Here is a 15,626-nt window from a genome sequence, read left to right on the forward strand (position 1 = left end):
CCCCCCCCCAAAAAAATAAAATAAAATAAAATAAATAAATAAGTTAAAAAAATAAAAAAATAAAACTGCACTAATTCAACTGTTTTTTTAAAAATAAAATGCAAAACTACCTCAAGCTCCCACTTACCTGCAGGGAATTCTAAACTTGTTACTCAGTGGTCTAATCTAAAGGATCGGTGCACGGTATCAGCTATCTGAGCATCAGTTAGTGTTATGGTTACTGTCTGAGACAAGTCAGACACATTGGTGTATTTAATCTGAGGTCAAAGAACTATAAATCTTTAATCAGAGTGAACATTTTTCCCAAAAGTTAGTCAGAGATATCTTTTACACATAGATAAAATTGAGAGGGGAAGAGAGTAAAACAATTCAGAATCTGATAAAAGTTTAATTAAAAACAAGCAAAACAGAATTAATAGAAAATTAAATATAACTTTACACTGTGTGGGTGAAATGGAAAGGCATAAAGGAACTAAAATTAATGTATTGGTTGGTATTCAGAATTAAAAACAAATATGCATGCCTTGGACCTGAATAAAGAGAGCGTTGTCGTATCTTTTCTGGCTTTCTGTTAGAGTTGAAAAAGCTGAACTCAACCCATAAGTCTATTACCTCCTCAAGCCCAGACATCTGAGATGTCATCATGAAGCTGTGAAGAGTCACAGGGAGAAGGCTGTGGTGTTGGATGAGGTTACAGAGAATGACTGAGACCCCACAAACAGTTGTTCACTCTCTTCTTTGAAGACTGACTGCTAATTAGTCTGTGCTAACTAGCTACGTTACATCATGAAAACAGCTGCTGTGTTGTGGAAGAGAAGTTCAAAGTGAGAGAAAATACTTTCTTATTTGCATAAAACATTCCCCTTGGTCAAAAGAGACCAATAAAAGAAATCCAGACAACTTCAATGCAAAGGCATGTTTATATGTTCAAGACACTTTAAAGACAAACACTGCACTGAAACTGACATGTAATATATCACTTTAATTTGCATTTATACGACTAATTTGATGTTAAAGTGGAAAATCTAAACGTGTTACATAATGTGTTTATTAAGGCCTGTACAAGCACAGGAATTAGTGTGTTTTTGCTTTTGGCTTTCACCTTCTTCTGGTCTATACAATGAAGAGAATCAAAGCTCCAAATATTTATACTTAAGCAGCAGCTTTTCCATGAGCTCACCCAATTAATCAGCCTGAACGTTAAAGTGGCCTCTTGATGATGTGCACCAGAGTAAGAGGAAGGGGAAAAAGCACTATAACATCACTCAAGGGTTTAATAAAAGAAATGGTGCCAAGGAACTCTGTCTATAAAAAAGAAAATGATGTTTTAAGCTTACAGAGGAAACTAAACCAGAGCTGTTGATAACTGTTTGAATCCTGTTTGGTGCACCCAAGTTAGCATCTACTTTTTGTCTGTAATGGTTAGAAGACTTTAGTGTGATAACATCTGGAAAAACAAACTGTAAAAGATATTTTATGTCCATTATATGTATAATATATAAATGCATAGTCCACGTAATCATGTCATGGTGTTATTTTCTGTCTAGTTACCAGCTTAACATACACTTTTAGCTCTTAGATGAATTCCTTGTGTGAAATTGCATTAGCTAAATGCTTAATTTCCCCTATCTCTGATCTGGCACCCCCACAGCAAACCAATCTCATTTAATAATACACTGCCAAGATGTTTCCTTTTGGCCTGTATTTAGACTGTCCAAACAGAGCACAACACTATCCAAGTGACACACAAGCATCCAAACACAAACATCCTGTGATCAGTTTGCACAGCAGTAACAAATCGGGCCTGTGCTTCAACAACAAATCATCGACTCAGAGCAAAAGCAATTTTGAAAAAGGCCAAGGGAGCGACACCAATCCTCAAAGGCCTCTTCTCCCACCACCTCCGCTGAGCAGTTTGTGGATATTGATTAGCATCCACTGTGGTCCTTCAGGATAAAATGACAACAAGGAGGGCTAATCTTGTTTACGAGACCACAGACCTGCAGACTCTAATCATATTGGATGACACCAGGCTATTGTGTTTGAGGAAGATAATGTTTTAGAATCCCATGCACTTTAACAAATGACAAAATGCTTCTTTCAGACACAATACTTCAAGTGTGAAACTGAAGATTTAAAATGAACCAGGTTAAAAATGTAATTAAACTGATGAATAATGATGCTAACACTTCAAAGTTAAGTAGTTCATTTCATCTAATAATACTTTAATTCACCTAAAACAAGAGCATCATTCCTAAGATCATTTTCAAAAACAAACAACAACAATTTAAAGGTCTTGACTTTTTTATAGTCTCTCTGGTACACCATAGTTGCTTTACATGTTTTGCAGCTCAAAAATATCCTTTTTTCCCCTCACATTCTTGTTTTACAAAACCCTAGTTTCAGCCAATATCTGAACTCTTAGTCTAAGCTGCTGTCTCTTTAAGACACCCTGCGTCCCAAGACCCTTCTCTCTGATTGGTCAGTCCTCTGGAGGCAGAGCTATGATCAAAATTTGGAGTTTGAGGCCCACCTCTTCAACCTGTCATGACCATAGACTGTATATAGAGCGGACAGCGTGGCTCTGCCATTTATCATTGTACGGTTTTGAAGCCAAAATACCCCCGTTGCAGGCGCAACCATTGGCAGCAATTGCACCCAGAGTCTGCGCAGTAGAGACAATGTGGGATCCTGGGAGAATCTGAGTGGAGCTGGGTAACAAAAATAATATATATATTTTTTTCTTTCAAGAGTCTAATCACTTCTTGACTCTACCTCCCGACATATTTTACCATCCCCGAAAAAATACACGAGAACGGCAGCTGTCAATCATCGTTAAACCTTACGTAACGCCTCGTTTTTAACCGCGTATAACTAATGAAAACTAAACTTTTCAGACAAAAGAGGACTTGAATACAAGACAGTCAAATGATATCTTCAAATCATCAAAACAATCGGACGTGAGAAACATTTCTATGAGGGGTATTAATTTTGCAAAGTTTGACCACAGCCCATCTGGAATGACTGGAATGCCTGATTTTTTGGCAGCCAGCCACCAGAGGGAGCAGTTTTTGTAGAGACCTCACTTCGAGCCGAGCATGCAAACGCCCATTTTTCTTTTACTGTCTATGGTCATGACCCAATTAGTAGATCATTAGGCAATGACCTCATCATTTCAGCATGTCTTCAAGCAGTTTACAGACAAATTCAGGAATTTCTACATTATATGAAAAGTACATGTTTAAAAATCCGCACTAATTTAGTATGGACATCCAGCATTGCTTTTTTATATCCATGTTTAAAATATGGGAAAGCATTATACCCCCTCTTTAATACCATATTTCAGTCTATATGATTGATTTATGTATCCATTTTTTCCCAGAATTTACAAAACTAGGCATCACCACTTTGCTCCATTAATGCATCCAATCTGATATACTAATCTTACGTTGAAAGTCTCTAAAAATGGGAAACATCACATTAATACCATATTTTTTTCTTCAAAGACTTACATTGATTATTTTTACATAAGTAGTTTTCTGTTTATCAGCTGACCTTCTAAGCCCATGTGTTTCCTCCCTACATCAACACAGATGTTACCGTCGTCGTCTAAGTGAATAAATGTGGCGAACGTCTCTCTGAAGGTCCCCTGCAGTCAGTGTTCATGAATCATGCATTGAAGGCAGACTGTGTCCTGCAACTGAAACGTTCAGCAGACGGTCGAGATCAGCTGACCACGTTTAAATGTCAGCTGAGGGAGAGTCGAAGTAGATCCTTCACCGCCAAAAGAAAGAGTTGGCCTCTCTCATTAGAATAGAGCTGCTTGTCGATTCCAATAAGGCTGTTTCTATGTGAAATACTATTACGTCATGTTTTCTAACCTTTAAGACATATGCTTTCCTTCAGCATCGCTTCACTTCATGTTCATACTGCTACATGTTTCCATATCTTGGAGCTGCCCAATGAAAGCTCTCCTCTTGCACTGCTGGCTGCTGAGCTGCTCTACTGGAGCATTCAGGGATCAAATGCCTTGCTTGGGGGTTATGTAGGCGGCTACAGGAGGGGAAAATGATGCGTATCCTCTCCATAAGATGATTTCCTCAGAACTAAAACGGCCGTTTCCCTTCTCAAACCCTTTTCTTCTGATTCCTCTTAAATACTGCCTTTATCACATATGCTGACTCTCAAAACTATATTATTCTCCTCTGTCGGTGATTTGCATTTTAATATGTCAAGCTGTTGGTCATTCTGAGGAAACAAAGACCAACACATATAAGCAAGCATTTTTTACTTCCCCTTCTAAGATGATTACATTCCATAAATCTTGTTTTAAAATGTCATGAGATGAGAACAAATGTCTTCACAGTCAATATCCTGTTTTTACTGTGTTGGTACACGGCTGCTCATCTGTATTCCCACCTGGAGATAGGAGAGCAAACACTCCTCATTTTTTAATACAGTTGCTGTGCGAGGAAGCAGAGATGAAAATCCACTTTCAAAGCCTGGTTTCAAAGTGAACAAAGATGGGACAAAGACAAATCCTGAATGTTCTGTGTTAACGACTGTAATGTGTTAATGTCACTTCTTACAGTAAAAGCTTGCAGGATTTTCAATGGGTCATGGCTTAAAATCAGTGTGTGCTTTATTGTGCACAGCTTCAGATTTTTTTCGATTTCCTTCAAAGCCTTTGGAAGAAAATTACAAAAGAGAAAATGTCTTCACCAAACAAATATGAACTTCAGAACTGCAGTCTCTTAGACCTCCCCAGGACTGTGAACAAAAAAAGAAAAACAGGAAAAGCAAACCAACAGAACTCAGGAGTGACGTAACACTGAAATGCCGTCTGTTTTTAGTATTAAAACTCTCCTGTCCAGTCTCAGAGGCTCCATGCTGCGGCATAATGTCTAAAAATGACTGCGTCTAGCTGCAGGTAACTTCACGCCAACTCATCCGGACATGGAAAAGCTCTCAGCTGTGCCTCTCTCTGGTCTTTATTCAAGGTCAGCAGAAGTACAGTCGAGTTGAGGGAAAAGAAGTGAAAAGGTGAAGGCTCTTCCTGCTCTTTTGATACAAATACATGATCTTTAATGTAAAAGAAAACATTATTGCCAGCTGGATTAAATTCAATCAAGTCAAACGTGACAACACAACATTAAGTGAACATTGTGTTTTTTTTTTAATTCACCTCCACATTACCAGGGATAATTCATCAAAATAGTGAACCATTTTGGCAGGAGAATCCACGAATGGGTTTTAAGTTCACTGCTAAAAAAAGTCAATAAGAAGTCAGTCAAGGTAAGCAAAGATACTTATCTGTGTCTGATAAACTTAAACAACTCAAAACACAATGCAGAATTTTTTTATCACTAAAGAACATGTTCTTTTTTTCTGCTGCAGTCTTTTGTTTTCAATGCAGATAAGATACAGCTTGCAGCAGAAATATAAAAGCTCCCTCTCACACACACTTTCACACATACCCATGAACACTTTTAGATTTACAAAATGCCAAAAAAGCAAAACCAAGAGGTCTGGCATCAGTTGTGGGAGTGGAGCTTTTTAAGCAGCATACCTTCCTCCTCCATATGCTCTCAAAACCAAACCAAGCAATTATATGGAAACCTCAAAGCTAACCTTAGAACTGTATCTGGGGACAGGATCATGGATACCAGCCAGGGGTGGACCTTGCCTGGAGTTATGCCTGCACTCTCAAATCCTTTTGTCCTGTTTCAAAATGCCCCCTGGTTAAAAATGTTGGATTTAAAGGGAAATACCACTCATTTAACTGAACATGATAAAAACGTAGCAGTGCTATTACAAAATGACAATGGAGACTGTTTTTGAAGGGTTTAGATGAAAACTACTTAAAAAAAGGCTGTGCATCTTTCCCTACAAAAACTTGCTCTCCTCTTTCTGCTTTCGTCCACATTTTACACTGCATAAGCACTGAATGCATGCACCCCAAAGCTGGATCTTTTTTTAAAAAAAGAGGAAGAAACAGAGAGTGCTGCAGATTATCTGCAGAGTGTTGCCAGATTTTAACAGCTACTATTCAGGATTGAGGCTCTCAGTCTGGCTGCACATTGCTTGGGCTAAATATCTACTTATGTGCAGAGAAAGAGAAAATTAATTTCTGTATTGTTGCTGTTTGATGGGTTTCTGTGAACACATTTATGCACAGTGAAAGCTAATGCTGAGAATGAATTCTTCTCAGACAGTGAATACATTTTAATTATGAATCCATTATTTCTGTTCTATTTTGTTGCTCTTTTATCTACTTTATTCCAGTCAGAGGTTTTCAAAATGATAGGATGTTTCATTCACCAGTGAGTCAAAACTGCAATAAAAATGCATTCTGTGTTAGTGTAACCAATAAATACACTTGTTTTATTCAATCTCAGGTTAATGAATCCATCTATAATGGTCTAAAAGGCTGAGTCTGGAGCAGCATAAAGTCATTACAGATTAAGTGCTATTACAGCCACATCAGTTCTTACATGTGTAGTCAGTACTAAAGAAAAAAAGGTTTATGTTTATGTCAGATCTGTAGAGAGGTTGGGACAAAATAACATACTTTACAGCTGAAGAGAAAATGACACAATATTTTTTTATTAGTAAAAAAAGCTTCCTGTACTAGTGAACCAAACTGGAAGAGGCGACATTCAATTATACAATAGTTTCAATCTGTGTGGACTTTTTTATCTACCTTTATTGTAGTGACAAAATAAAACTCTAACAATATCATCAACAATGATACTTCTGACTTACTTAGTATTTGCTCATCATTAAGACTGGTGAAAATAAACTTTTTTTTTTTTCTTTGTGATTCTTTGACCCCATCCCACATAAATAAATGATATAGTCGTTCAAAAATTCTAACAAAAAACCTAACAGTTGTTTTGACAGAAGCGTCAATGTCTACCATACATAATAAACAGTAACAGAGAGAGCAATGATTTATGTCTACTTCAAGAAACTACAATTCAGAAAATATATAACATATCTGAGGTAAATTGTCAGGAGAAAGTAAAACAGCAGTGCCATGTTAACTGAAGCTGATTCAATACAGCAAGCAAAAAGTCATTAGTCAGTGTTTGACAAATAAAAAAATCATTCAAAGGGTGATTTCTTCATAAAACCTAATATGATTAAAGAGGGAAAAAAAGCATCAAACTCCAGTTGTAAAATATGAGGCTGATGTTGAAGTTTTAAAAACTGCGGTTGAGTTAGCTTTTCTAATATGTCCCTGACAACAGGCCTCAAACTCCCCCCTACAGAAACAGATGGGTGATGTCATCAAGAGAACTATAAGGTAAAAGCACACAATAAAGCATTCTTATCAACATTCTTTGCTAACACTTGATGTCATTCGATGCCTACATCAGCTTAGAGTGGTAAATTAGGCTAGAAAGGTGCTGAAGAAGAACAAGTCTGTGTGTCGTGAAAAGAAAATGTCAAACATTACTTGGGTGCTTTCAAAAATGTCTCTAACCAAAAATATTGTAAACTGAATCACCTGAGTTAGAAAGGTGTTCAGTTTTTTGTGTACATTTAACTGGGGAGTATTCTAGCAGGGAAACACTCAAAAGAGACCACGGCTAAGCGACACAATCTAAAAATGGGTTTATTTTAAAGAAGTATTACAATGTACTCTGCACAAGTCCAGCATTCATTGTTGTAGAGGAAAGGAGTGCACCAGTACGTCCTCATGCCTAAAACAGACACATTTCAACTAGGACAGAAAGATGCTCTGGAAATCACATGTCATCACACAATGTATTCGCTGCCCAACCATCCATACTGTGCTGCCTGGGAGTAGCCGCTGGCACGAAGCTCAACATACTGGCTGTGACTTCACTGCGGCCCATGAGCACAGACAGAACTTGGACGGGCTTCCCTTCTACCCCGCTGCTTCAGCTCGTCTTTGTTCAGAAGATCAAGCACAGAGAAAGCTAGTTTGATGTGGAGAAGATTTCTGTTTCTTTTACTGTTTGGGACAGCGTTCTATACTTCTTATGTGTGTGTGTGCATCTTTGTGTGTGCTGCAGCGTTGTAGAAATGTCATCTTCCTGCATGAATCTAACATCTCAGTGCTCTCGGAGAGGTTTTGGTACATGGCTGCACAGACAAGCACATACTGTGTACATGCCGTATGCAGGAATACGCACCCCCACTCCCACCTACTCACACAGACACACACCCTGCCTGCTGGAGTGTAACCATGGAAACGAGCGCCTGCCCAATAGGGGATGTGATGGAAGCAGCAGAGGAGAGGGAGAGGAACAGGAGGAAGTGTGTGCACGTTGATTCATCCACGCTGCACGAGGTGATGAATCAATCTGTTACACGGAGAACTGACAATCCCCTTTTAATAACCATCAGTGTAGTAACATTATTTATCAGGATAAACATGGTTACATATCCAAAGTACTTCATGTTTGACAGGTAATTACAAAAGCTGCTTTCAGTTACTGAGACCAAAATCCTCCTTTCCTAAAACTACAGTGTAGTCTACGTAAGTTTTACCTCCTGCACTTATTAGTTTCACCTGTATCATGTCTCACACCAGTTAATTTACCCTCTGTGTATTCATTCTCCATGTTTCCTCCCTTCTTTGTTAGTTTATTGCTTCAATTCACCTCCCATCATTTTGTCAATGCTCTGTGTGATTTCCCCTGTGGCTTTGTCTTCCTTTCAAGTGAGTGTTCTTTGGATTTGGGTGGTAGTTTTCTTGGTTTTGCCTTTTGATTTTTTGTTTGATAAATTATTATTTTCTGCACTTAGGTCCTGCTTCCTTTTTTGTTTCAGAGCACCAGCAAATCGGTCTATTGTAGGTCCTAACCATATAATCAGATCTACATCTGAATTATGGGGTGATTTCTTTTCTGTGTTCCTTCACAATCCTTGCACATTTGAAATTCATCATTCTAATTTTTTTGAGTTGTTCTCAATGCTTTTTAGATTTCTGGATCTAATTAGCTTCTAACTGTTTTTTGTTGTTGTTGTATTACTTTAATAAATAGCAAACTTCAATGGTACAGTTTGCTATAAAGAGCATTAGCCTCTTGATTTATTGGCATGAAGGTGTTACTGGGACTGTAAAATATCAATTCCAGTGGATTATGTATCAACTTTTTAAAAAATATTGTCTATTTTCAAAGTTTTTCATAAAACTAGGTAGGGAGCTATTTCTACAGACAGCTCATAAACACTGGTAAGTAGGGCTGGGCGATTATGGTAAAAAATAAGAATCCTGATTATCTTAATTGATATTGAAATCACAATTAATATACACAATTATTCATTTATTCAAAAACTTCAGTACTGATTAAACACAACTTTAAAGAACCAACAAGTGGCACATACAGTATTATTGATACACATAAGTCACACACACTCGCTGTGGCTGCACATGGAACACAGAAGAGCTATGAAGCACAGGAACTTGCATACATCTACACTGTGTAGCATATTAATTGTTTTTCTTCGATTATATTGTTTTTATGATTGTCAGATGGCAAAATGGAAATCACGATTAAAATCTGATTAACTGTCCAGCCCTACTGGTAAGGTCTTCTTTTTTGCTAATCCTTCAAAATTACATTAATGCTCATTTGCCATAAGACAAGTGTTGCAGTGTGATCTCAAGAAAAACTGCAGATTTAATCTTAATGTTTAAAAACAGAAGTGCATTTGGTATCAAGGCTGGGATTCCAAAGTTGGTAAACTTGTCTTTAGCAGGATCTGTATAGCTAATAATCCGGCCCTGAAGTGTGTGATGCATCCTTCCTCCTCCCAGTAGTCGAAGCATCCAGTTCAGTCTGATTTAAACAGCACATGGACAACCCTTGGCAGCAACATGACCTATTTACCACAGCTTTATTAAAAATTAAAGCTGTGACATTCAAGGTTCAGCTGCTTGGAGAAGCATCGATCCTCACCACAATGACAAGGAAAGTCTGGAGACAACTACACCTGTTTTGCTATCAAATGCATCTAATACATTCTGGAGCTTCTCCGCAGTGAATGATATTTAGTTTTAGATGATGTTCACAGTTGTTACAAAGTAAGGTGACCCATCTTTTCAATAACAAAACTGGTTTTACTCTTGAGTTCTTTGAAAGGACTGGCATCATCCAGCTGGGGATGCAGGGATGTGAAGAGCACTTCTGTGCCTCTCATCAGTACAATTAGGGCCCTGTGATACCTCAAAACACTCAGACTGCTGGTGCAGGTACAAACTCAGAATCAATTTCATCATCTTCATTCTACTGCTTTTTTAGGTTTTGACGTAATCGCTGTAACGTCTCTATGGCAACAAAGACCCATCAAGCCAGGATCATTGTCATATTTCACATTGTTTTCCCTCTTTGTACTCAATCACCAACTGAAAAAGCTGTTCGCACAAGAGTAACACTTTGAAAAGAATACAACAGAGGAACTACAGCAGTTAATGAACAATAATAATAATGAATTTTGGCAGTTGTCATGCCAGCAGTGGTGCTTCATGTGGGCTGTAATGTGTAATGCTAGAATCATATTCTCAGCCCGCCTCCACATCTCTCCTTCTCTCTGTGAGCACCACAGGTGGAGGAGAGTGTCAGTGATGCAGAATGTGTGTAGGCGACCGAGCGTGGGCGATAACTGCAATTTGGATCCTCACATGTGGGAATCCGTCACATGGCAAGAGACAGAAGGATGAGTGGGCAGAATAGTGACAGAAAGAGAGAAAGTGGGTTTGGCTGCGAGGGGAAAAGTCAGTAAAAGTGCTCAGTTATGGCATCTGTCAGACAAAACATCAGCAGTATCAAACTCTGCTCACTCACTGACCTACTAAAACTCCCCTGAACATCCCCCTAAAGTTGCTTATGCTGAATTTCTCATCCAAACTGCTGACTAAAATAAAAAGCTTAGCTGAAAATGCAATGAAACAGCATTTACTAACAGTGCTGGGGCTTTTATGCAGAGCAACTTTCCAGATATAACTGAATGTAGGTGCTCAGTCTCCTCCTTTCCAAATCTTATCTCTGGAGACAAACTGGTGATGATTTCTCTTCCGGGACAGTTTTCCAAACCGCAACACATCCTTTCAAAATATTTTGTCTCTCTTTTCTAGTCTTCTTGCAGAGCTTATGCTGGACATGTTCTGGTCAGCTTGTCATCGCTTCGTCAGATGTGGAAGCAGAGTCTAAATAATAGATGATCCCCATCTGAGCTGTCATTCCACAGTACAGCATGAACTGTCTTTGGTGTGTGATGTCCTTTAGCAAAACATCATTACACACTAAACTTTTTTTTAACAAATTCTTCTTACATCACCCAGGTTTTTATTATTTAACAATCAGAATTTCCAGATCATGTTAATATCTTAGAAATAGTAAATTAGTAGATGTATTTCATGTGTGAATGTCTTTACTCAAGCTCTTGCATTGATATAAAAAATAAAATCCAGCCTTCAAAGAAGTTAAGAGGACGTTTAAATTGTTAATAAAACAGAACTGGATGGTTTGCAAATATTTTAAACTTTAAATTTGACTCAAGAAAAAAAAAGAGTGAAAAAAAATAAATGTTGAAACAGAAAAAAAAAATCTATATAAAAGCAGATTTTCAGTTGCTGAACAGTTTTGAGCCCCTACATTGTATTTTATATTTCATGGCGTGGCAAATGTTTTCAATGGGTGAAAAGTTGGAGAAGAAGGCAGGTCTGTTTAGCACCTGAACTCTTCTATTTCTGAGCCAGGCTGTTGTAATTCATGCAGGATGCAGCTCAACTTTCTTCTGATGAAATATCAAATGTCTTCCCTTAGAATGGCATTGTCTGGGTAAAGCATATCCTGCTCCAAAACCTAGAATCTCGACTGTGCATTGTTCATGGAGCCTCCCCAAGATGTATAAGCTACCCACGTCATTGGCACTGCATTCTTATACTATCACTGAGGCTGGCTATTGAACTATGCACTGATAACAAGCTCAGTGGTCCCTCTTCTCTTTAGAGCAGAGGAAGTGATGCTCATGGTTTCCACAAAATAATATTAAATTCCATAAGACAGTTTTCTACCTCAACCCAGTCCATCTTAAGGAGGCTGTGATGAGTTTCTGAGTGATCTTGAAAATGTCTCCCTTCCAGATATACCCCTGATTGTAATCCACATTTGAGAATGAGATTATCAGCACCAATATAACAGGTTACAGGTTATTTTGAATCGCTACTTCTTAGTTTCCTGATTGGGTCGAGCAGGACCGGACTGATTTATAGCAGGTCTAGGTCTCTATGACAACACCACACCGGCTGATAAAGTTTAATAGTGAGAAGAGAGATCTGTGTATTTCTCTGCTGAAAACCATTTCTATGATTAATTTTGTAGTGATGGTGGACACAGGAGCCTAACTGTCAGAGAGGAAAAGGACAGAAGAGCAGAAGAAAGATAAATGTTGAAGTGATACAGCCCCAGCCAAAGGCTAACACTGGGGCTAAACTGTTGTGATAATGTTCATTCCAACCCACAGTCAGCAGTTATTCTGCAGTGGTCTGTTCAAACTTGAGAGTCTATCAATAAAATGAAGAGTGAGGTTACATTAGAGCTGCTTGGTAGATGACTGACAGGACATAACTAACTAGGATTTACTAACATCACACATTACAGACATGTCTTAGAGAATCAGGCTGCCAGCTGCACTAACTATAGACAGCTACTAAACTCCATTCAAACTGACAGTGTTTACTTGGTGTCATGTAGCCTACAGATACATCAGAGCACCCGCCTGCCGATAGCACTACATATAGCCAGCTCCTACAACGTTTGCTTGATGTCACATTTAAACCGTATTGGTTCTAACCTCAATTACTTTGTTCCTGGCATCAAATTTTAAATTAGCAAATGTTTTTCATTTAACAATATGTCATTTTTTTTTCAAACACTTAATATGCTGTCTTTGCCTTGTCATACATCTAATTTAGGGTTTGGATGATTTGCAAACCATCAACATTTATCAGAGCATCCTTAACTTTTCAGGTACTGAGGATTGTGTAAAAGGCAAAGTAAGAAAAAAGCAATAAGAGAGGAAGATTGAAGGGTGGTTAATAAATGGAAATGGAAACTGAATAGGAATGTAAAAGAAAAGAATAAGAGGAAAACAGAGGGGGGAAATGCAAGACAAGGAGGGAAGAAGTACAAATAATTTTAATGAATTGTGAACAAAAAGGTTAGGAAGAAGGAAGGTGTTCTGGGGGATTTTAATCAGGTTAGAGAGACAAGGTGGGTGGAAAGAAAGACAGATGAAGGGAGAAACAAAGAGAGGATGATTTTAAGGCGTTGGCAAAGCTGGGACGAGGGAAGAAGGGTACAGGATTAAAGGATTAAACGTGGGGAAATTGAAGGTAAGGGGAAGAAGGACGGTGCTAGGGCAGAAGGTGCTTTCACACTCCTCTTGCAGCTCATTTTCACATGAACATCCGCCTGCTCAGTCATACATACACACGCACACACACACACACATGTAAACACTCTCTAAGGTTTTCTGGTAAACCATTTATGATTTTGCTGGGTTAAAATCAGGTGTAAAACCCTGAGGCTGGAACAAAACTAAGCAATCTAGGAGACCAGGCAGCGAGACCCTCATAGCTAAACTAGATTAAATTCATGAAACAAGCCAAAAAATAACTTTTTTGCACTTCTGTCTGCTTCAAATGACACAATTTGTGAGTTACTTTGTGAGATAAGGTTGTGATAGTTAATTGTTGTCTTCACTAAATGTAAACCCCAACAAAGCTTAAATAACTATTGAATTAGCATAGGGGGAAATTAAAAACCAGCAAGACTCTACAAACAGACTGCAGGCAAACTGTGTGCTAATCGTGTCTCAATTGCAATTCACTGAAGCAATAAAGCCTCCTATTGAGAGTTTGCCCACCAAATAATGAGGATCTCTCATTCTCACTCACAAAGTCATCTCCACAGTGAGCTCCAGCACAGAGAGATGGAGACGAGCGAGGGAGAGATGACAGGGACACACCGGGCAGTGAGTGCCTGGAGGTCTCTGTCTGCTTGTACTGCTGTTGTTTTGTTGCTTCGATTCCCCAGACTGTGTTCAAAATCTGTACGGAGGATGAGAAAAATAACAGCCTCCAGGCTCTTCTGCACATTTTCACAGTTTATGTATTGTTTCTTTCTGTGCTGGTTTGATTTATGTTTAATGAGCTGTGGTGGTTTTGTTATATCTGTTTGATCAAATGTGAGTTGTAAAATGACGTTTTCATCCATAGTTATTAGCTGTAGAGGAACATTGAAGTTCCCACTCAACTAAGGAGATGGAACATTATTCCCAGCATTCCCAACTGAACTGAATAGATGTGGAAATTAAGTTACTCATCATCTATGACCTATAACACCCTCAATAAAGGGGTTTTCTATGCAAACTGTGTAGCTCATCATGCAATGTCAGGACATGGCCAGGTCAGCACAGAAACTCTGTATATACAGGAACAATTTGAACACAAGCCTCTGCAAGATAAACATTTCAATGGGGGTAGTTCTTGATGTTCTTGTACCTTGGGACTCAAGAATGTGCTCTTTCTTGATTAACTCAAGTTCAAACTCAAGCTTGATGGACAGGTGGAATGAGGAAAGAGATTATCTACGTAAAACCTGCCTCAGGGCCTGAGGAAAAGAAAGTCAGAGTTGCTGTCTAAATTCTGCAGCTCTGAATAGAGCATGGCTGCTGTTGCAAAGTAACACCACAAAGCTGGATGTAAGGGAAACTATTAAAAAAACTCTCTCCTACCATTTGCAGAGGCCTTTTTCGCAGGTCCCTCTCAGTGACGAGTCGCTCCTGGTCGGTGACGTAGAGTCCACGTTGAGCCAGCGCCTGAATGACAGCATCGTGCCCCAGTAGGGGTTTGGCAGCATCACTCTTCAGGATGAGGCTGCCAGCTCTGCAGTAGAGGTCTGCAGACAGGAGGAGGCTGGCCACAGGGGGCTTCAGGTGCTCCTGCTCATACTGGTCTGTGTAGAAGGGCTCCTTCAAGTCTGATGGGATGCTGTCTGTATTATGAGAATGCAAAATAGAAATTGCAGTTGAGCTGGTAACATGATCAACATACCGCACAAGTGGTTGAAATACTGTAAAATTATTAGGGATGCACGATATTATCGGCACAATATCGGTATCGGATAAAAGCTTAAAAACATGTTTATTGGTATCGGCAGATATGAAAATTTCTGTCGATAGGCACAGCCGATAAGGTGCTATTCAGTTAGGATTATTATTATTTTCCATCTGAAAAATAAGCTCCTTAAATAAAATGTAGCACTTCATTTATTTGCACTGTAGAGCTCTGTGTCTGTCACCAGGTTGTTACAGTAGCTCTAAAATAATCAAATGCAACTTGGTTATGTTTAAAAATGCATTGTACATTTAAAGTTCATGAGATCTGAAGAAATCATTTTTCTGTATTTCAATACTGAATGTCTTGAGTTTGAAAAAATAATACATTTCTTATTTATGGTAAAATCAAATGTTTTTTGTCTTGTTTTATGTGTGTTTCTTAAACAAATAAGACCGTCACAATAAGAGTAACATATAAATTCCAGTACAGGATAGACTTAGCTTTCTTCACAGTGAAAAAAACA

General features: G+C 38.5%; 1 protein-coding gene across 3 annotated transcripts in view; it reads right to left on the reverse strand.

The window, feature by feature from the left end:
• camsap2a (calmodulin regulated spectrin-associated protein family, member 2a) overlaps positions 1-15,626 on the reverse strand; it is a 48,532-nt gene that overhangs the window by 28,592 nt on the left and 4,314 nt on the right. For all 3 annotated transcript variants that reach the window (XM_074667671.1, XM_074667670.1, XM_074667669.1), the window contains exon 2: positions 14,779-15,038. In XM_074667671.1, coding sequence (XP_074523772.1) covers positions 14,779-15,038 — 260 coding nt within the window. The remainder of the gene's footprint in view (positions 1-14,778; positions 15,039-15,626) is intronic.

This window comes from Halichoeres trimaculatus, unplaced genomic scaffold, assembly GCF_033239565.1.
Source record: "Halichoeres trimaculatus isolate MK-OKI-2021-1 unplaced genomic scaffold, fHalTri1.1 fHalTri1_scaffold_4, whole genome shotgun sequence".
Classification (NCBI taxonomy): Eukaryota; Metazoa; Chordata; class Actinopteri; order Labriformes; family Labridae; genus Halichoeres; species Halichoeres trimaculatus.